Here is a 22515-nt window from a genome sequence, read left to right as displayed (position 1 = left end):
AAAACTTCAGTTTTGACAAATGTCCCATGGTAATTAGGATGTTAACATTTGGGAAAGTGGGATAAAGAGTATACAGGAACCCTCTGTATTATCTTTATAATTTTTCTATAAACCTAAACTTATTTCAAAATTAAAAGGTTTTCAAAAAGAAATGTGCATTTGCAATTTTGAAAGATACTAACAAATTGCCCTCTACAGAGCATAATAAAAAAAGTAAAAAAGAAAAATAAAAGAATGGAATTCCCATGATGATGCTAAAAAACCATAGCATCTTAAGGCTTCACATGTATGGCAAACCAGTTTCTGCCTTAATGAGCAAAGTTGTGTGTTTTTCCACTTAAATCATATCAGTGTAGTTTTCAGCTAAGCTCTTTCATAGATATTAACTCTTTTTCTGTTTTGCGAATGAAAAACACCCTGTAGCTCAAAAGTTAAAAGTCTTAGTCACAGAGAGAATTGGTGGTAAAGAGCCAACTAAATCCTCCATCTTTTGACTTTTGAACCCATGTCTGGCTGAATGAGAATACCTACTGAAGAAATTTATTGACCTGGGAAGGCAGTTCTGTGTAAACATGCTAATGTCTCTAGATCAGTAGTTTTTTATGAGTGATTTTAGCTCAGCAGAGACCATTTAGCAATATCTGGAGACATTCTTGTTTTTTTACAACTTGGGGAGGGGGTGTTGATTGCTATTAGCATCTAGTGGGTACTACTAAACATCCTGCAGTGCATGGGATACTCCTCTAACAATTAAGAATTACCCAGACTTAAATGTCAGTAGTGCCAAGTTGGAGAAATCCTGCTATAGACCATATTTCAGAAAGTTTTATTCACTCAGTCGATACTCAGTAAGCAAATATTACAGTTGGGGGATTAATTTATAGCACCAGTGAAAAGATGGTCATTCTTAGACTTTTAGACTTTTCTTTTCTTTCTTTTTTTTTTTTAAATATATTTTATTGATTTTTTTACAGAGAGGAAGAGAGAGGGATAGAGAGTTAGAAACATCGATGAGAGAGAATCATCGATCAGCTGCCTCCTGCACACCCCCCACTAGGGATGTGCCCGCAACCAAGGTACATGCCCTTGACCGGAATCGAACCTGGGACCCTTGAGTCCGCAGGCCGACGCTCTATCCACTGAGCCAAACCGGTTTCGGCATCTTAGACTTTTCTTATTTGTACCTTTCAATTTGTTAATCAGTGGACTAAGAAGATGTAGAAAAAGATGGGGGGAAAGCAATGCTAACAGTCTATTTCAAAATCACAAGCCAATTACCTATGTGTTTTTTTTTTAATCCTCCACCCGAGGATATTTTTTCATTGATTTTTAGAGAGAGTGGAAGAGAGGGAGAGACAGAAATATCGATGTGAGAGAGACACATCGATTGATTGCGTCCTGATAAGGGCCCGGGCCAGGAGGAGCCTATAACGAAGGTACGTGCCCTTGACCTGACTCAAACCCGGAACTCTTTGGTCTGCAGGCCGACACTCTATCCACTGAGCCAAACCAGCTAGGGTGCAAATTACCTTTTTAAAAAAGCATTTAAAATATTGAACTTTACTTAATAATATGCATACTAAACTGATGGCTGAAACTTACTTTGAAATGAGTCAAAGTAAAAAAGGAATTGATGGATGATGAAGGGGATGGATAAATAGATATGTAATAAGGCAAATACAGTAAAATGTTCATTGTATAATCTAGTGGGTAAGTATATGGAGGTTCACTGTATAATTCTATTTTTTTATATGTTTGAAAATTTTCATAATGGGGGAAAATAAAAAACATACTCTTCTTAACAGACATAGGATTATTGTAAACCACATAGTTAATTTTGCTGGGGGACCTCAGACAAGTTACTTAACTTTTATTTTTTTTATTAAAAAAAATTTTTTTTTTTTCAGAGAAAGGAAAGGAGAGGAGGAGAGATACAGAAACATCAAGAAAAGAGAATCATAGATCAGCTGCCTCCTGCACACCCCCTACTGGGGATTGAGCCCTGACTGGGAATCAAACTGGAGACCCCTTGGTTTATGGGGTGACTCAACCACTGAGCCACACTAGCTGGGCAACAAGTTATTTAAATTTTAAAAGTTCATCTGAAGAATGGTTGATGTTTGGCTTAAATAAGATACTAATATTGTGGTGTTCAAATGAAATCATGAATGTAACAGCACTTGGAAAAGCATAAAGTGCTCTAAAATAAAAATGTAAGGCATTACTATTGGGAAGGATGAGTGTATGACCAATTATACACCATGGTTCTAGGTGTTCTTGACAACTCCCTGTGTAGTGCCATTCACACTATTTTCTTGCAATTGGAAGTACAAAACAATCATTTCCATAACAATTTCTGTCAAATATTTCTCAAATATTTGTGAAAGACTTAGATTCCTATTCTGAAGGAAAGAATCATTCTGTCTTTGCAAACTTTAGTATTTTTTCTTGTTTTATTTATAGACTGCCAAGGTCTCCACATAAGGCAGAGGGAATCTTCTTTGTGAAACACTGGGCAGGAGGATGCCGAATGTCTGCATTGTTATACTATGGAGTTCAAACTTCAGAAGTCTGGGTTAAGCAGTAACATTTACTCTGTAAATGATTATGTCTTCGCTTGTCCTCTATGACTATCACAAACTAATGAAACACCTTTTTAGGTCTTATGAATTTAGGTCACACCATTTTCCGGATGCTCTGGCAACTGAAACAGGTAAGATTGGGCTGGGTGTTGTGTGGAAGGGTGGAAGGGAAAGAGCTAACCTTTTCCATTCTCCAGTCCTTGCTTAAGTTAAATATCTGTGCATGTAAAGATTAGGTTAACTAATCTAGGTTGTTTTATGAAACAGGATTGAACCTAAAGAAATGCTTTAATTGTTACATTTGGTTTTTAAAACTATAGAGATCTTCACTTTTATTTTGTTTGAGGGTTTATTTATTTATTTTAAATATATTTTTATTTCAGAGAGGAGTGGAGAGAGAGATAGAAACATCAGTGATGAGAGAGGATCATTGATCAGCTGCCTCCTGCACGCCCCCTACTGGGGATCGAACCTGCAACCCAGACATGTGCCCTTGACTGGAATTGAACCCAGGAACTTTCAGTCCGCAGGCCGACGCGCTATCCACTGAGCCAAACCGGCTAGGGCTATTTGAGGGTTTAAATTGATGTTGTGTTTGAGGGTACAATTTGAAGATAGTGGATAGTTGCTTTTTTTTGTAAGAGAACATTTACTTGGTAAATCACAGAGTAGAAGTAATTCCTAGAAGAAATGAGCTTAGGAAACAAGTTATAGAGGTAAAGGATGGGCCCTTGGAGCTTGGGAGTGAGGAAGCTAATGGTAACCTGTCCGGGGCAGGGAGGAAGTGGGGTAAAGGGAGAGGGAAAGACAAAGAAAAAAGCACTGGTGTATTCCAGGTAAGGAGAGCACCTGGATAGCTTCTTTATGTTTCACTTTCTCTGTTAAATATCGTAAGTGATTTTAACTCTGTATGTGTGTATGTATGCTGATGGGCTTATTGCTTTTTCTAGGGGCCTATGAAAAATGGAACCAAACTCTCTGAGGACTAAAGTCCCAGCTTTCTTATCTGATTTGGGGAAGGCCACATTGAGGGGAATAAGAAAGTGTCCCCGATGCGGCACATACAATGGAACCCGGGGACTGAGCTGTAAAAACAAGACATGTGGAACTATATTCCGCTATGGTGCACGGAAGCAGCCTAGTGTTGAAGCTGTCAAAATCATAACAGGCTCTGATCTGCAGGTCTACTCAGTGCGGCAAAGAGACCGGGGCCCCGACTACAGATGCTTTGTAGAGCTAGGTGTTTCAGAGACGACAATCCAAACGGTAGATGGGACGATCATCACTCAGCTGAGCTCTGGACGGTGTTATGTCCCCTCCTGCCTGAAAGCTGCCACCCAGGGTGTTGTGGAAAACCAGTGCCAGCACATCAAGTTGGCAATAAACTGTCAGGCAGAGGCCACCCCTCTGACTCTAAAGAGCTCCGTCCTGAATGCAATGCAGGCCTCCTCGGAAACCAAGCAAACCATCTGGCAGTTGGCCACAGAACCCACGGGTCCGCTCGTACAGAGAATTACTAAAAACATTTTGGTGGTGAAATGCAAGGCGAGCCAGAAGCATAGTTTGGGGTACTTGCATACGTCCTTTGTGCAGAAAATCAATGCCAAAAGCTTGCCTGAACGCCGTTTCTTCTGTTCCTGCCAGACTCTGAAGTCGCACAAGTCGAATGCCTCTAAGGATGAGGCAGCACAGAGATGCATTCATTTCTTTGCTTGCATCTGTGCCTTTGCCAGTGATGAGACATTGGCTCAGGAATTCTCAGACTTCCTAAATTTTGATTCCAGCGGTAGGTGGTATGGTGACACACTCTGTTTTACTAAAATGACAATGAAAGTGTTCCACTAATGGCATTTGGAGATTGTCCTAGCGACCTTCAGAAGCAGTTGCTAGATAATTCAAGTGAAAAGCATTCCTCCTTTTAATCCCAGTCATCACTTGCATAAAGGTTGTTTGTTTGGTTGAAATTAATGACCAAGAGACTTGAACATTTTCATTGAGACAATGAATCTAGTAAAGTTAGCTCTGCTTTCATTTTTTTACTCTTCCACAGATACCTTATTTAATAAAAACATAGAACAAAAATATTCCCTTTTATTTTGGCTTGTTTACTTTTTTATTGTCTTTGAAGATGGAGAAAACAAGTACCCGGATTAAAAGAAAACCTTTAAAGTTTCTAAATCAAGTCTTTTTTTGTTGTTAACATATTTTTATTGATTATTAAGAGAGAGAGGAAGTGAGAGAGAGAAACATTAATGTGAGAGAGATACATCTATTGGTTGCCTCCTGTATGCTCCCTGACCAGGGATCGAACCAACTACCTTCCTGTGCATGGGAGGACGCTCCAACCAACTGAACCACCCCGGCCAGGGCTCTTTTCATTTCTTTTCTTTTTTTTTTTTTTTTTTACAGAGAGGAAGGGAGAGGGATAGAGTTAGAAACATCGATGAGAGAGAAACATTGATCAGCTGCCTCCTGCACACCCCAACTGGGGATGTGCCCGCAACCAAAGGTACATGCCCTTGACCGGAATTGAACTTGGGACCCTTTAGTCCGCAGGCAGACACTCTATCCACTGAGCCAAACCAATTAGGGCTCTTTTCATTTTTTAATAATCTTTAGTTGGTAGCAGCTTCTAACTTTTTAGTTTTATATTTCTCTGTAAAGCCTCCTATCAAGTTAATGTTCTATGAACAAAATCATGTTTTGGGCTGCCCTTTAAAAGAACTTGTTTTTTATTGCAGGTCCACAATCTATTTTTAAAATATATTGGGGGTGACATTGGTTAATAACATTGTATAAGTTTCAAATATACAGTTTTATAATACATCATTTGTATTTTGCATTGTGTGCTCACCACCCTTAGAGTAGTCTCCCAAATATAGGGTGTTCCCCCAAAATGTATACACCTTTAATGGCTGTTAGCTCAACCTACTGGAATTAATAATTATTCAAAGTGTATATACATTTTTTTGGACACCCTGTATTTGACCCCCTTTACCCTCTTCCTCCTCCTACCCCTTTACCCTCTGTTAACCTTCAAACTGTTTCTGTGTCTATGAATTTGTTTTGTTTGTTTGTTGCTTTTAGTTTTATATTCCACATATGAGTGAAATCATATGCTTTTTGTCCTTTTCCATCTTACTTATTTTGTTAGCATGATATTCTCAAGATCCATCCATGTTGTTGCAAATGTCAGTATTTTAATCTTTCTTATGGCTGAGTATTATTCCATTGTACATATATACCATATCATCTTTATCCAGTCATCCATTGAAGGATACTTATGTTGTTTCCATGTCTTGGCTACCATGAATAATGTTGCCATGAACATAGGGGTACATATATCTTTATGAATAACTTTTCAAATTATTTGGGTAGGTACCCAGAAGAAGGATTGCTGGGACAGATGGTAGCTCTATTAATTTATTGAGGAACCTATATACTGTTTTCCATTGTGGCTTTGTCAGTTTTCATTCTCACCAGTAGTGTATGAGGGTTCCTTTTTCTCCACATGCTCTCCAATACTTGTTATTTCTTATTTTATTGATAATAGCCATTCCAACAGGTATGAGGTGACATGTCATTGTCATTTTGATTTGCACTTCAAAGGAACTTTTTTAATGTAGGCAATCACTCCATTGTTTGGGGATTTGGATTTTTATAAGTTAATTTTTCTCTAAGTAGAGACCCATACTTCCTCCTGGGTAGTATTAATAATTCAGAAATATGTTATATTTTAGGTCTTAAAGAGATTATTGTGCCCCAGTTGGATTGCCATTCAGAATCAACAGTATCAGCTTGTGAGTCTACTCCATCTAAGGTGAAGAAGAGGAAAAAGGATGAAGTATCTGGTAAGAAGCTATTTGGTTTGTTTATATGATGGTTGTTTTCTTTTTTATGGTTTTATCTTTAGAGACTGTTTTATGTGTTTCACTGGATTTTAGCAATGATAAGAATCAGTTTTTATGTGTTTCTTTTTCTGAAAAAAATTATATCCTCCAGTGATAATTCTTTCTCCAGTCAAGCTAAGAATTGGTTTTACTGATTAAATATAAGATCAAACCAAATTCAGCTCTTATTATTGAATATGTTTGTTCATCCCTTAAACATTCAGACTAGTCTTAAACCTTAACCAGCCTTCGGACAGTGTTACAAGGTTTTCATCCATAGAATGTTTTTAAAACTTGTGACAATAATTCATTATCTTTTCTACATTAATATAGGAATATAGTTTGTTACTTGAAAATAACAAGTAATAATACCACTGTCAGTTAAGGACCCTTACAAATCAATATGAAATTGCTGAAGTACCCTAGTAGATAAGTGTCAAAAGACATAGACTTTAAATAAAGAGAAAATTTTACCTGGTCCACAAATGTGGACACAACTCCAAACTCAATAGTGAACAGAGTTCTCCTCTGCAGGCCTGGTCGCCCCCAAAAAGGAACCCTCATATACTACTGGTGAAATGCAAAAATTTTAGAAATACAAAAATTAAAATAAGATACTTTTTGCTACCAAATTAGCAAATATTTTTAAAATTATGAGACCACAGGTAAAGGAGGTGAAGTTCAGGCTCTCTGGCATGGCTAGTGCAGTGTAAATTGCCATGATTATCTGTTAAGAACCTGAAAAATACTACTATTCATAGGGATAATTGCTAAAGGTGGATCAGGTGATTATGCACAGGAGTTTTAGTGCTGGGAAGTTGGAGAAAGGTAGAGAAACAAAGTGACACGATCACTTTCATGTTGTAAGAGGTAATTCTAGCAGCAGTGTGTAGCAGAGATTGTTGTTAAATGTTTATTTATTGGTCTTTCCCAGGAAATCTTGAAATTCAAATAGTAAAGTTCTTTCCCTTTGATGCAGTAGTCCACTTCTAAATAATCATTTTTAAGGAAATAATGCTCGGTACAGGAAAAGCATTTTATCCAGAAATGCTCATTTTATCATTATCCTATATAATAAAGAGGTAATATGCAAATTGACCATCACTCCAACACACAAGATGGCTGCCCCCATGTGGACACAAGATGGCCGCCACAAGATGACCGGCAGGGGAGGGCAGTTGTGGGCGATCAGGCCAGCAAGGGAGGGCAGTTGGGAGGGACCAGGCCTGCAGGGGAGGGCAGTTAGGGGTGACCGGGCCAGCAGAGGAGGGCAGTGGGGGGCGACCAGGCCCGCAGGGGAGGGCAGTTAGGGGTGACCAGGCTGGCAGGGGAGGGCAGTTAGGGGCGACCAGGCTGGCAAGGGAGGGCAGTTAGTGGTGACCGGGCCAGCAGGGGAAGGCATTTGGGGGCAACCAGGCCTGCAGGGGAGGATAGTTAGGGGCAATCGGGCCTGCAGGGGAGCAGTTAGGTGTCGATCAGGCTGGCAGGGGAGTGGTTAGGGGGTGATCAGGCTGGCAGGCAGAAGCAGTTCGGGGCAATCAGGCAGGCAGGCAGGTGAGCAGTTGGGAGCCAGCAGTCCTGGATTGTGAGAGGGATCTCAGATTGGAGAGGGTGCAGGCTGGGCTGAGGGATACCCTCCCCCACCCCCTGTGCACGAATTTCGTGCACCGGGCCTCTAGTCTATATAAAAGCCTAAGCGATTGTTAAGACTTGATGACTGGCCGGCTGCTATGATGCACACTGACCACCAGGGGGCAGATGCTCAATGCAGGAGCTGCCCCCTGGTGGTCAGTGCGCTCCCACAGCCAACCTCCCACTGCTGGCCAAACTCCTGCGGTCCCTCCCCCTGGCCGGCCTGGGCCAGAGTGGGTGAGACGGCCCCGATTGGCCCGATTGCTTGCCAGGCCAAGGGACTCCACCAATGCAAGCCTCTAGTTTATAATATTAAAAAATTAGAAACAATTAAGCCCAACCACTGTGGATAGTTAAACAAACCATGATAAAACCACTTGCTAGAATATCAGGCAACCACTAAAAATGATTACATAGAATTTGGAGAAATTTTTAGGTCACTCAGGTAGCCAGACAAAGTACAGAATGCTCAAACTTGACTTTGTGATAAACAATGAATAATTTTTAATATAATTATTTCCCATGCTATATTTGAAACATACTTATGTTAAAAATTCATTTATTTGAAATTTTATTTATTTACTTTTTGGCTAAATCTAGCAGTCCTGGTAAAATCACAGTTACTTAAAAATCACAAAAACCAGCAAAATAATCTATTCATAGGGAAAAAAAGGAAGATAGTTCACCAGAAAATTAATAGTGATTGTCTGAGAGGTGGAAACAATGGGTGACATTTTTTTTCCCTCTTTCACTTCTGGTTTTCCCCACTTTCCTAGATTTTCAGAAACTTAAAATGTGATATATAAAGGCTAATCCTAAGTTAGAAATTATCAAAGCTAACTTAGAAATTATCAAAGACTTTTTATGTTTTAGACTCTTTAGAAATGAATATAGAATCTATTTATATTCTACAGGCATGTTATTAAACACTGTAATGATTTATGGTTTAGGTGCACAGACGAACAGTTCACTGTTGCCTCAGGATGCACTGAGCAGTAATCTAAGGAAAAGTGGCCTGAAAAAGCCTGTGGTTGCTTCTTCATTAAAAAGGCAGGGTAAGTTTCCCTGCCCCAGAATAAGCTAAAAAGGTGGGAAATCATCTGAAAGAAGGTAAAAACAATAAATCCAAAGAAACATTGCATGGTGTCCTCAAAGGAATGTTAAGATAAACACGAGTAGGCACTGAGGCTGAAGTCTGTCCTGTCCCACGGGTCTCAAATCATGCTCAAAACCAAATTGTAACCCAGCCAGTGCTGCTCAGTGGTTAAGCATTGACCTAGGACACAAATTGATTGTTGGTCAGGGCACATGCCCTGGTTGGGGGCTTGATTCCCAATAGGGGGCATGCAGGAGGCAGCCAATCAATGATTCTCATCATTGATGTTTCTGTCTCTCTCTCCCTCTCTGAAATCAATAAAAATAAATTAAAAACAACAACAAATTGTATTGTTTAAGTAACAAATCCAACAAAAATTAATGACATGTTTTGGAAGAGATATTTTGTAAGATTTTTCCCTCTTGTTTATTAGTCACATGCACTTAGTATGGAGACTTAAAGTTGTTGTTTTTTAAAATATGTTTTTATTGATTTCAGAGAGGAAGGGAGAGGGAGAGAGAGATAGAAACATCAATGATAAGAGAGAATCATTGATCGGCTGCCTCCTGTACGCCCCCCACTGGGGACTGAGCCCTCAACCTGGGCATTTGCCCCTGACCGGAATTGAACCTGGGGCCCTTCAGTCAGCAGGCTGACGCTCTATCCACTGAGCCAAACCAGCTAGGGCAGCCAAAGTTGAAGAAGAAACATATTTATAATTATTCAGTGATAAATATTTGTTGAGAAAGACCAATAATATAATCGGTTTTCCACAGTTAGTGAAGTTTGAAAACATACCTAAAAACAATAGCATGGCTATTGTTCTGAATTTATGAAGACAGAATAACTAAATTTGAAAATAACATATATTTACATATACATATATATATCTTTTCTACTGAGAATAATTAAGCTTAGCTATTTGGGGAATCAACCTTTTATAAATCTCTACTTATACATTCTGTAAAAATAGTTTAGTTCAGCCCTGACTGGTTTGGCTCAGTGGATAGAGTGTCGGCCTTCGGACTCAAGGGTCCCAGGTTCGATTTTGGTCAGGGGCATGTACCTTGGTTGCGGGCACATCACCAGTAGGGAGTGTGCAGGAGGCAGCTGATTGATGTTTCTCTCTCATTGATGTTTCTAACTCTCTCTCCCTCTCCCTTCCTCTCTGTAAAAAATCAATAAAATATATTTTTTAAAAAATAGTTTAGTTCAATTTTGGTAGTATTGATTGAATACTTGCTAAGATATTATTGGCCAAGTAATATGACTGGGTGATTAAAAACTAGATATCATCTCTGCCCTCATACTCTGATTTTGAAGATGAATACATAAATATAATACAAGACCAAATCTAATTAAGAACTTACACATCCCAGGAATAAATGTCTTTGGAAGGTCAGTAAATAAACAGATCAACTGTATCAGGTAGAAGGTTTTCTACAAATTCTCATCACTTTCTTTGGCACAAAGAAGAAATAAAATAGCTTTTAATCTAAATTATCACTATATGCATTTACCAATGAGAAGTTTAATTTCAAATGGATAGTAGTTATGGCATTAGAAATGTGAAAACATTTCAGGAGAAGGAATAGAATAGAATAGGATAGAATATTTCTGTGCATATGGACATGTTAACCAGAAATAGGACTAATTTATAGGTCTCTAAAAGCCATTATACAAGGCCATTCTTCACTTTGCAGTTTAGTGTTGAAAGGCTGCAAACTTTCTGTGGTTACTAATCTTGGACCTATTAGTATCTCAGAGCTTTTCATTTCTTTTTTCCTAAATGGATTCTTTGAAAAAAAATTCTAGAATCTTCTATTTTACTTAATTTCTTTGAATTTCAGCTTCTTGTTCTTTTTTTTTATCTGTGCAAACGCCTTAACTTTTTCAAACTTCAATTAACTGTTTCTTTTGTAAGAAAAAATAACAGTTACTAAACGTTGTTTTTTTGTTTTTACTAGCCTGCAGTCAGCTGTTAGATGAGGCACAAGTGACCTTATCCTTCCAAGACTGGCTGGCCAGTGTCACAGAACGCATCCATCAAACCATGCACTATCAATTTGATGGTAAGTACTGGTCACCCAACTGGGCTGTTGCTGAAAGTAGGATAAATTAAAGTAATTGTGCTAGAGTTCTCTGTTATTTTTTTGTTTGTTTGTTTTGTTTTTTAAATATTTTTATTGATTTTAGAGAGAGGAAGGGAGAAGATATAGATGGAAACATCAATGATGAGAGAGAATCATTGATCGGCTGCCCTCTGCATGCCCCCTACTGGGGATCAAGCCTGCAACATGGACATGTGCCCTTGACTGGAATCGAACCTGGGAGCCTTCAGTCCACAGGCCAACACTCTATCCATTAAGCCAAACCAGCTAGGGCTGTTTTGTTTTTAAAATATATTTTTATTGATTTCAGAGAGGAATGGAGAGGGAGAGAGGGAAACATCAATGATGAGAGAGAATCATTGATCAGGTGCCTCTTGCACGCTCCCTACTGGGGATCAAGGCTGCAACCGGGACACATGCCCTAATGACCTCATGGTTCAAGGGCCATCACTCAACCACTGAGCCACACTGGCTGGACTAGAGTTCTCTGTGTTGTTGTCTTTTGTTGTTGTTTTTGTTGGGCATGTGCCCTTGACTGGAATTGAACCTGGGACCCTTCAGTCTGCAGGCCGATGCTCTATCCACTGAGCCAAACTGGCTAGGGTGAGTTCTCTGTTTTGATAGAAAAAATAACTGGGCTTGACTCCCAAATACATTGGGCCACAAAAAGCAGAAATCTAAGTGAAAGAAGGAAATACTCACATAATTTAAATGCAGTATCAGCAAAATGAATTTAGAAATGGAAGAGGAAAAACAGAGCAAATAATAAGTAACGGTAGATAGCTTTGATCTTGAGGGTATGATCTTTGGTGGTGTTAGCTTGACCTTTGTTCCAAAAAGGCATCTGAACTGTCCTTAAGAGTCTTTCTGTAAGCCGAAACCGGTTTGGCTCAGTGGATAGAGCGTCGGCCTGCGGACTGAAAGGTCCCAGGTTCGATTCTGGTCAAGGGCATGTACCTTGGTTGCGGGCACATCCCCAGTGGGGGGTGTGCAAGAGGCAGCTGATCGATGTTTCTCTCTCTCATCGATGTTTCTAACTCTCTATCCCTCTCTCTTCCTCTCTGTAAAAAATCAATAAAAATATAAAAAAATAAATTAATGAAAAGAGTCATTCTGTAAGAGATATTCTTTAAATTGTTTATCCACATAATTCTGGATGTTTTCTCTCCGCTGGGGCTAGGTAGCCCCTTGGACACAGTTTTTTAAGAAAAACTCAGAACTCTTTCAACGCCTCCCTTGAACAGAATATTCTGTTGACTTTTGTTGACCTAGTGTCTTGTGAGCTTCTTTAAAGGTTAAGTAGTATTTTCAAACATTTTGCCTGCCTTGAGATCATATTCAGAGCGAAAGACTGGTGTTTATTGGATAGTCTCCTAATTTTGTGGTCTTCTTTTTTTTAAACTTTGAAATAGTTTTATTGGCTCATAAAGCCTGTGCATATAAAAAAAATCACAACACTATATAGTATTTAAATCACAATTTCATTTTTTACCAATTAAAGCTACCCAGAATATACATTAAAAAAAAACAAAATCCTACAGAACTGCCTGGCCAGTGTGACTCAGTGATTGAGTGTCAACCCAGGAACCAAAAGGTCCCCTGTTCGATTCCTGGTCAGGGCACATGCCCGGTTGCAGGCTCAATCCCCAGTAAGGGGTGTGCATGAGGCAGCCAATTGATGTCTCTTATCGATGGTTCTATCTCTATCCTCCTCCCTTCCTTTCTAAAATCAATAAAAACATAGTTATAAAAAAATCCTACAGAACTGAATTTTGAAGTGACATTATGATTTAATACTATGACAACATAGATAATTCCTTATAACATTAATTCATTGAACAAAGCTGCCAGATACTTTCATAAGCGTAGCCATTGCAGAGTGCAAATGAACACAGTTTCAACATTACACTTTTAGTTGAAGTAACTGTGCCTCCAGCTAGGAGCTCTCAAATTTCTGGCATAAAAATTTGGTCTGTTTTAACTGAATGAGTTTCTTCTTATTTCCTAAAGGCAAACCAGAGCCACTGGTGTTCCACATTCCTCAGTCTTTTTTTGATGCCCTACAACAGAGAATATCTATTGGAAGTACAAAAAAACGGCTTCCCAACTCCACTACAGGTATGGGATTTTTTCTTCAGCAATAGCCACACATGTCTTATCCTTAGGGAATTATGTTTGGAAATATCGTGTGGAATTTTCAGGATTAGGACTTCTAGCTGAATGCTGAGAGCATGAAGCCTTAGCCAGTCAGCTCTTGGAATAATGATCACATTCTTCAGTGCAACCCCATATTTACTCCAGTGCAAGTTAATGGAACAATTCAGAAAGCACAGACTTAGTAAAAGAACAATGAAGTGCAATAAATGTGCCCACCAAGAAGTCTGATATTTTCTAGATATGAATCAATTTCAACAAAAGCATTGCAGGCTCCAATCATTATTGGGCTGGCTTTTTGGAGGCATATTATAGTATGTGTCAAAAACTAAAACTTGCCCAGCTGGTGTGGCTCTATGGTTGAACGTTGACCTATGACCTAGGTCATGGGCACATCCTTAGGTTGCAGGCTCAATCCCCAGTAGGGGGTGTGCAGGAGGCAGCTGATCAATGATTCTCTCATCATTGATATTTCTCTCTCTCTCTCTCCCTTTCCGTTCTCTGAAATAAAAAATATATTTAAACACACTCACACCCACACACACACACATACACACATACAAACACCTAAAACTTATTTTTTTGTGATTCCTAATTTTTTATGAAGATTTTAGAGTTATTCTTAGGCTTGGAACACTTTATCATTATGTTATTCTGGTACTTATTTCTTGCTTTTACATAACGTCTTTCTACTAGACATCTCAACATACTTATTGGGTAGCAAAAGGAATTAAGGGAGAGAAAAGGAGGAAGAAAGAATTACTCAGTAATGACAGCTAGCAATCAATGCTATTTCTTCAACAAATTTATTTGATGAACCCGGCCAATGTTGCTCAGTGGTTTAGTGTCGACCTATGAACCAGAGGTCATGGTTCAATTCCCTGGTCAGGGCACATGCCTGGGTTGTAGGCTTGATCCCTAGTAGGGGTTGTGCAGGAAGCAGCTAATCAATTATTTTCTCTCATCATTGATGTTTCTATCTCTCTCTCCCTCTCCTTTCCTCTCTGAAATCAGTAAAAAATAATTTTTTTAAAAAATTGTTATTTGCCGAAACCGGTTTGGCTCAGTGGATAGAGCGTCGACCTGCGGACTCAAGGGTCCCAGGTTCGATTCCGGTCAAGGGCATGTACCTTGGTTGCGGGCACATCCCCAGTAGGGGGTGTGCAAGAGGCAGCTGATCGATGTTTCTCTCTCATCGATGTTTCTAACTCTCTATCCCTCTCTCTTCCTCTCTGTAAAAAATCAATAAAATATATTTTTTTAAAAAATTGTTATTTGATGATATAATAGGGATGGTTTGAAGTTTAATTCTGTATTTGAATAATGCAAGCTGTGAATCACTATGTTTAGAGCCATGAAAATCTTTGTCTTCACAGCTTGTCTTTCTGACTTTTCAAGCAAGGTTGATTCTTTCTTCCATTTTAAATTTTAGGCTAATACATTAATTTTAACTCACCCCTTAGCTAGTTTTGCAGACTTTCGGTGGAACCCCTTTATAATCCTGCAGGTAGGGCAGTGGATTGGCAATCATGTGAGCAGGCTTAAACTCCATGTAATTAAATTTTTTAAAAAATATATTTTATTGATTTTTCACAGAGAGGAAGGAAGAGGGATAGAGAGCTAGAAACATCGATGAGAGAGAGACATCGACCAGCTGCCTCCTGCACACCCCCCACTGGGGGAAGTGCCCGCAACCAACGTACATGCCCTTGACCGGAATCGAACCTGGGACCTTACAGTCTGCAGACCGACGCTCCATCCACTGGACCAAACCGGCTTCGGCCGTGTAATTAAATTTTTAAGGACTATAATTTGACCTCTGATGATATATCTAAATTTGTAAGAGGTGTAAGAAGTTGTTTTATAATGGAGTCTGTGCATGTAGCTTTACGAAACAAAAAAACAAGTTTCTAAGGTAACAGAAATAAGTAGCATCTCGAAGCATCAGAGACTTCATATAGTAGAAATTTTTATCACTGGATGTCACATTTATGTCAAACCCTATTATTTATTTGCCTCTAGAATTTCTTTTTGGAATTTGCTGAGATTCTATAAGGAAAGAATAATACTGCACTGAAATCTCTAGAAACTGGGTAACAAATAGGGAAAGAGAATGTTATGTTTTGGTAGGCTAATTTTGTTCCCTTTTTACATTGAAGCTTTTGTTCGAAAAGATGCCCTGCCATTGGGAACCTTTTCCAAGTATACCTGGCATATCACTAATATCCTGCAAGTTAAACAAATCTTAGATACCCCTGAGGTAAGAGTTTATTTCTACAGTAGTGGGAGGGCAGAGAGGAGAAGAGAGGGAAGCAAGTTTGGGAAGTATGTTTGTACCAATTCCTTGAGTTACAGACACCAAAGATAATTCTGTTTTTCATATTAAGAGATTATTCAATGTAACATAGACACCCACAACTGAAACCTGTTCATGTTGACCAATGTCACTCCAATAAATTTAATAAATAAAAGATTAAAAAAAGAGATTATTCAGAAATATTCATGGCTTTATAGTGCTGACTCTAATTTTAATGGGTATTTCCTAGAGCTTGAAAAGGTATCTTAAATTGGAGTATTCTTTTTCTTTGCCTTTGGGATCAGAAAGCAAGAATGATTTTTCCTATATATTAAATAATGATCTATCTATGGTGAACCCTAAATTAACTAAAAAAATATGTAAATATTTTGAGATGATACACCATTTGTGAAATTAATGGGCCTAGCACAATTAATTGCTCCTCCCCAAACTCATTAGAGAAATGACCCTCAGTTTGTGTTCTTTTTCACAAGGGAAAGATATTTTAAAACATTTCTGTCCAGCAGATCCTGAAAATGTAAGGGTTTTCCCTTCTTACAATAATGGAATATTGTAGAAAATTCAGTATAATGTGATTTGATGTGTTAAGAGAAGTTTATTTTCAAGACATTGTTATGTTCAGAAGAAGAATAAATTTCTTGGTAGCCGTTATGTTCAGAAGAATAAAAGGCCTATGTTAGCACTAAAGACATTTGAGGAACTTTTTAAATGCAAGATATCACAGAGGCAGCTTCTATCCTGGAATAAGTGGTGTTTAGGGAGGCAATGTGCAACCCAAAGCAAAGTCAAGTGAGGGAAAAGAGCTAATGATCATTGAGCTTCTATCTGTTGGGCGTTATTTACCTGTATCACCTCATTCATGTATTTTGCAGATGAGAAACAGGCTATGAGATGCTCACCCTGCTGTTTAGTGGCAAAGACAAAATTCAGTTCAAGTTCTGTCTGGCTCAGTCCCAAGGATGGTGTGAAGCACACAGGATGGTGAGGTCAGCTGTAGGTGCTATCAATAGAGTTTTTAGGAGAATGTTCTAGCAGATAAATAGGGGAAGGGAAAAAAACAAATTTAGAGCAGGTCTATGCCAGTAGTGGTCCTGTAGACATGAAGATGTTGGGGTTCAAATTAAAGTTATAGAGAAAAAAGGAAAGCCAAGATATGAATGGTATAAGGAAAACAAGGCAGATTTGTTGACAGGATTTAGTTGAAAATACAAGGGGAAGTTTTAATTAATTTGGTTGTGCTTAATGAGGAACCGTGAATACATAAACAATCTATTCTCATCCAAGTGTTTGTCTATTTTGAAAGTTTTTCTTTCTCACCTTTCTTGGTATTGTCTCCATGTCCAGATGCCCTTGGAAATTACCCGAAGTTTTATCCAGAACCGGGATGGGACATATGAGCTGTTTAAATGCCCTAAAGTGGAAGTAGAGAGCATAGCAGAAACCTACGGTCGTATAGAAAAACAACCAGTGCTGCGACCCTTGGAACTAAAAACTTTTCTCAAAGTTGGTAAGTGATTGGTGGTTTCAACATTGCATCTTCCTGTGAAGGTCAACTATGTGCAATACATTGTCCTAGACTTTGGATCTTGACCTTAAACAAAGAAGGCACATTAACTCATCTTGTAAAGGTAATCATGAGATAGGGTATTTTGTTTTATTTGAGCCAGGGCTTTAAAAATAAAATTATAGAAGTAATAAGTATTCAATATAGAGAAATCATAGATTTTATAAAGAAGAAAAATAACCACGTGTAATCTCACCCACCAAAAACAACATCACCATTAAGATTTTGGTAAAACCTTTCCAGACTCTTTTCTGTACATGAAGAGTTTCTAAAACATGGGATCATACCTCTTTTCCCTTAAAAATACAGTGTCCCCCCAAAAAATGTATACACACTTGGAATAATTACTAATTCCAATCAGCTAAATCTGAAAAGAAAGAAACATAGAGCTATCAGCTGTTAAAGTGTGTATACATTTTTTGGACACCCTGTATATGTGTAGGAATATAGTCACAAGAATTTGACAAAATAATTATAATGTCTAAATTTCTCCTAAAAGAATAAGTACACAATTAGGTAAGTGAATGAGGCCTGCTTGATAGATGGTAATACTAAGGTAATTTAAATTATGGCTGGCATTCATTCATTCATTCTTCCTTCAACAAGTCTTTATTGAGTGCCTATTATGAACCAGGCACTATGCAATCCTGGGGTACAGTGATGAACAAAAGTGATATAGTTTACTGTCCTGGAAAAGATGATAGTCTAATCATTAGAAAGAGAGGTATTAGATGGCTAGAAGTGTAGGCTCTGGAGTCCAAAACTGCCTGAAGTTAAAGTCAGGTCCACCTACTAGGTGTGTAACTAAGCAGGAAGACTTCATCTATCCTCACCTCAGTTTATTCATCTGTAAATAGGGATCACAGAATCTGTCTCTTAGTGAGTTGCTGAGCATTAAATTAATGCATTGTAAATCACTTAAGATAATACCTGGCACAGTAGGTGCTCATTAAGTGCTACTTGTTACAGTTGTCATTATTATTAAATTACTAGAGGCCTGATGCACGAAATTCGTGCAAGAGTAGGCCTTCCTCCCCCGGCTCCTGGCACTGGCTTCCCTCTGGCATCCAGGACCTGGGCTTCCCTCACAGCCCCGGCTTTGTCCAGAAGGATGTCTGGTCTAATTAGCATATTGCGCTTTTATTATTATAGATTATACAAATATGTTAGTATTTATATAGTACTATAAAAATATTTTTTTAAAAATATTTTTATTGATTTCAGAGAGAGAGGAAGAGGGAGAGAGAGAGAGATAGAAGCATCAGTGGTGAGAGAGACTCATTGATCAGCTGTGGACATTGAGCCCGCAACCCAGGCATGTGCCCTTGTCTGGAATCGAACCCGGGACCCTTCAGTCCACAGGCTGACGCTCTATCCACTGAGCCAAACCGGTTAGGGCTTTAAAAACGTTTTTATTTAATATAATATAAAAATAAATTATTTTATTAAAAATAGACAAAGAGCTTGGCTAGTGTGGCTCAGTGGTTGAGCATCAACCTATGAACCAGGAGATCACAGTTCAATTCCTGGTCATGGCACATGCCCAGGTTGTGGGCTTGATCCCTGGTGTGGGTCATGCAGGAGGCAGCTAATCAATGATTCTCTCTCATCATTGATGTTTCTCTCTCTCTCTCTCTCTCTCTCTCTCTTGCCCCCCCCCCTGAATCAATAAAAAAATATATTTTTAAAAATAGACAAAGAACCCATAATTATCACTAATCGATTATATGAATTTGAGCTAGCAGAGATGTTACTGATTTAATATAAAGTCTTACATAGCTTTAAAATGAATCATGTAATTAAGTATTTTAAATATGTTATTTTATTTCAAGGTATCAACCTTAAACAAAGTCAGATATTTCTCCAGCAAAATGGGTTTATTTGGAAACAGCAAAGTATTGCAGTTCAGGGCCTGCAAACCATGTGCAAGTCCAGAGAACAAAAGGGAGGAACTCTTCTTTTATAGAGGAAAGGGGGCTGTTTAAAGGAGATGTTAGAAACAATGAGTTCATTGGAGAAAATGGGGAGTTCAGAGTGTAATGGCTTTATATATATATTGATTTCAGAGAGGAAGGGAGAGGGAGAGATAGAAACATCAATGAGAGAGAATTATTGATTGGCTGCTTCCTGCAGGCCCCACACTGGGGATTGAGCCCACAACCTGAGCATGAGCCTTGACCAGGAATCAAACCGTGACCTCCTGGTTCATAGGTTGACTCTCAGTCACTGAGCTATGCCGGTTGGGATTTTTAAAAATTTGATTTTAGAGAGAGTAAGGGAGAGAGTTGCCTTTTGTATGCCCCCCCGACCAGGAATTGAACTCACCACCTTTTGGTGTATGGGACAATGCTCCATCCAACTAAACCACCCTGTCAGGACTTCTTTTTTACTAGTCTCCCTTTTAATCTCATCCAGCTGTCCTTTCCTCTCAGTCTGGGCTCGCCTTATGATTCTTTTGGCCCTTTTTCTTATGTCTCGGTCTTATTTTATTCAAGGATGCCACACAGTTCCCTGAAATTTTCTTTTGCATAGATACAGTAATTCCTCTTACTTTCCCTTGATTCTTGTTGTTTTTCCTTGTTATTTTTTTCTCATATAGCTTTTTAAAAACTAACTTTTCTTTTCCTTTTTTATTCCTGAACAGAGTGTGAGATCTGTCCAGACTCAAAATTTGGAGTTGTACTAATTAGTTCCTTTCTTGTTCTTTTTTTTGTCTTTAGGCAACACTTCCCCAGATCAAAAGGAGCCAACCCCTTTCATCATTGAGTGGATCCCAGATATCCTTCCCCAGTCCAAGATTGGCGAGCTGCGGATCAAGTTTGAGTATGGTCACCACCGGAATGGGCATGTGGCCGAGTACCAAGACCAGCGCCCCCCTCTGGACCAGCCCTTGGAACTGGCCCCTCTGACCACCATCACTTTCCCTTGAGGCAAAACATGGAGTCTTTTGCTGCTAAATTTGCACATCCCTATCCCTTGACAAGTTTAAATACCAGTTAGGTCCTTCGTGAACTGCTTTTAGCTAAGATGCAATTTCTTAACACATCCAACTGGATTCTGTTGAAGAAAAACTCTGTAAATGGCCTTTTTGGTGCTGCTGTGTATAGTCCTCATTATAGATGGGGTGGTATTTTTGGCTGGAGTGTTTAAAGGAACAAAAAGAAAACTAGCTCATTTTCTTTCTTAAAGGATTCACCTTTATAGTTTGTCTCAACCTTTGAAGTAGTTAGCAACACTCCACCTTACACTAACAATGTTGAAACGTTAATAACATCCTGGTTAGGAAGAATGTTAAGGACCATTCTGGCAGAGCTCCAGTCATGCCCTTTTATTCTGTTATCAAATAAAGCACAGTGTCTTAGTTTTTCTAAATTATACCTCATGTTGGCCTGATTTTAAAATTATGCACCTTTGGGATGAATTTAGGTTACAGTGTAATAGGAAAAAGATGTCCAGGTATTAAGGGAATATTGACAAGTCAAACTAATGCTTGTATTTATTTCCTTCTTTCTTCTTGAAAAAGTATAACATCTGGTAAAATTCATTTCCTACTTCTGAGTTCATTGACCACAGAATGGAGATATGAAAGACACAGAAGTGGAAGCCTGTTTTCAAGGAGAAAAGGGAATGAACATTTCCTATATAACTACTATGTGCCAGATACTTTTATTTGCATTCTTGCCTAATTACTTTTCTCATTTAGTTTTCATTATTCTTTGAATTTTAGGTATTTACCCCTTCTTTTATAAAATTAAAGGAAACAACCTCTCTGAGGTTAAGTATCTTGCTTGAAACGGCATTAAAAATGTTTCATTTTACTCCAAAGTACATATTATTTCCACAATTTATCACATTCCTTTGTATATATTCCTTATAATTCATTTACCTTGGGAAGACAAGAAAAATTCATATGAAGTAGTCTCTTGGTTTTCTTTTTATTTCAAATAACAAAAACCCAACTCTCAGCAGTTTAGGCAAAAAGAGGAATGACTGACTAGTTCATGGATACTAAAATAGGGCTGAACAACCAACTGGGGTAGACCTGGGGTATAGGTAGGCCTCTGAGCCAGGCTCCATCTGACCCATCTTTGTCCTTACTGGAGTTTCTGGTAGGATTCTGGCTCCTGACATGCCTGAAAGTATGGTTTTAATGTTAGAGCAGGACCGACTGCTCTACTCTCCCTGATCCAAAGGGCAAACAAAACCTCCCAAGAAACGGAGTTGGCCTGATTTTGAGGTGGGGGTGGGAGGTAGCTTTTTTTTTTTTCTTCGTAATCCTCACCCTAGGATTGATTTTTTTTCTATTGATTTTTAGAGAGAGTGGAAGGGATGGTGGGAGGGGGACAGAGAGATAAAGAGAGAGAGAAGCATCAATGTGAGGGAGGCACATCAATTGGTTGCCTCTGGAACACAGGATCAAACCTGTAACCCAGGTACGTGCCCTTGACCAGGAATTGAACCCATGACCCTTTGGTGCACAGGCCAACACTCTAACCACTGACCCACACTGGCCAGGGTGGGAAGTGAGAATTTTTGGTAAAGGGGGTAGCTGTGCCCCTAAAAGATGGGGATAGGTAGGCAAATTAACTGTTGTCCAGCTTGTATGATTGAGGACCAGGCTCATGTGGAGAGCTCCCAAGTGTTTCAAACAATGGGGTAAATCCTTGAGAATCCAGGGAAATCCAGAGAACTTAGAACTTGCACTGGGCTTTAAGGAGAGGAAAGGTGGATAGGTATATAGGGAAGAGGAGAAATTAAAACTAGGTTAGGCAGAGAGGATGCCTGAAAAGCAAGAACACTCAAAGAAATATGGTGGTTGGCCCATTCTGAGAACTCTTTCAACATGAGAACTTTGAGGACATTGATCACAGCCTTTTGACCCAAGATTGCAAACTGTGTACACGATAGACTTGAATGAAAGGCAAATGCCTGGGTCTAGCAATACTTGTCTGACTCAGGAGAACCACAGGAGCCATAAAATACATGGCTGAGGCAAATTATCCACCCAAAGAGGCCCCATTCAAGTGCTAAGGTCTTCACCCAAGATCACCTCAGCCCATCAATATCTGGAATAGGGTTCAGTTACATTGACCCCTTTTTCTAACTTGAGACCCTTTCTATCAGGAGTACCAGTAGGACCTCTGTACCCACTCTGTGTCCAGATACCTC

At 39.0% G+C, this 22515-nt stretch overlaps 1 protein-coding gene across 6 annotated transcripts in view; it reads left to right on the top strand.

Annotated features, from left to right (window-relative positions):
• LOC307112284 (uncharacterized protein C2orf42) overlaps window positions 1-21209 on the top strand; it is a 28756-nt gene extending 7547 nt beyond the window's left edge. For 3 of the 6 annotated variants that reach the window (XM_079792815.1, XM_079792816.1, XM_079792813.1), the window contains 9 exons: window positions 2464-2713; window positions 3533-4368; window positions 6323-6433; window positions 9055-9159; window positions 11168-11272; window positions 13322-13429; window positions 15625-15725; window positions 17127-17289; window positions 20067-21207. In XM_079792815.1, coding sequence (XP_079648941.1) covers window positions 3546-4368; window positions 6323-6433; window positions 9055-9159; window positions 11168-11272; window positions 13322-13429; window positions 15625-15725; window positions 17127-17289; window positions 20067-20275 — 1725 coding nt within the window. In that variant the 5' untranslated portion in view covers window positions 2464-2713; window positions 3533-3545 and the 3' untranslated portion in view covers window positions 20276-21207. Of the gene's footprint in view, window positions 1-1169; window positions 1437-2463; window positions 2714-3532; window positions 4369-6322; window positions 6434-9054; window positions 9160-11167; window positions 11273-13321; window positions 13430-15624; window positions 15726-17126; window positions 17290-20066 lie in introns of those variants that run through there. The other 3 variants (XM_079792814.1, XM_079792812.1, XM_079792817.1) reach the window with 3 other exon arrangements.
• Window positions 21210-22515: the final 1306 nt, after the last annotated feature.

This window comes from Cnephaeus nilssonii (genome assembly GCF_951640355.1).
Source record: "Cnephaeus nilssonii genome assembly, chromosome: 15".
NCBI classification, from domain to species: domain Eukaryota; kingdom Metazoa; phylum Chordata; class Mammalia; order Chiroptera; family Vespertilionidae; genus Cnephaeus; species Cnephaeus nilssonii.
This window is presented reverse-complemented; position numbering and strand designations above follow the sequence as displayed.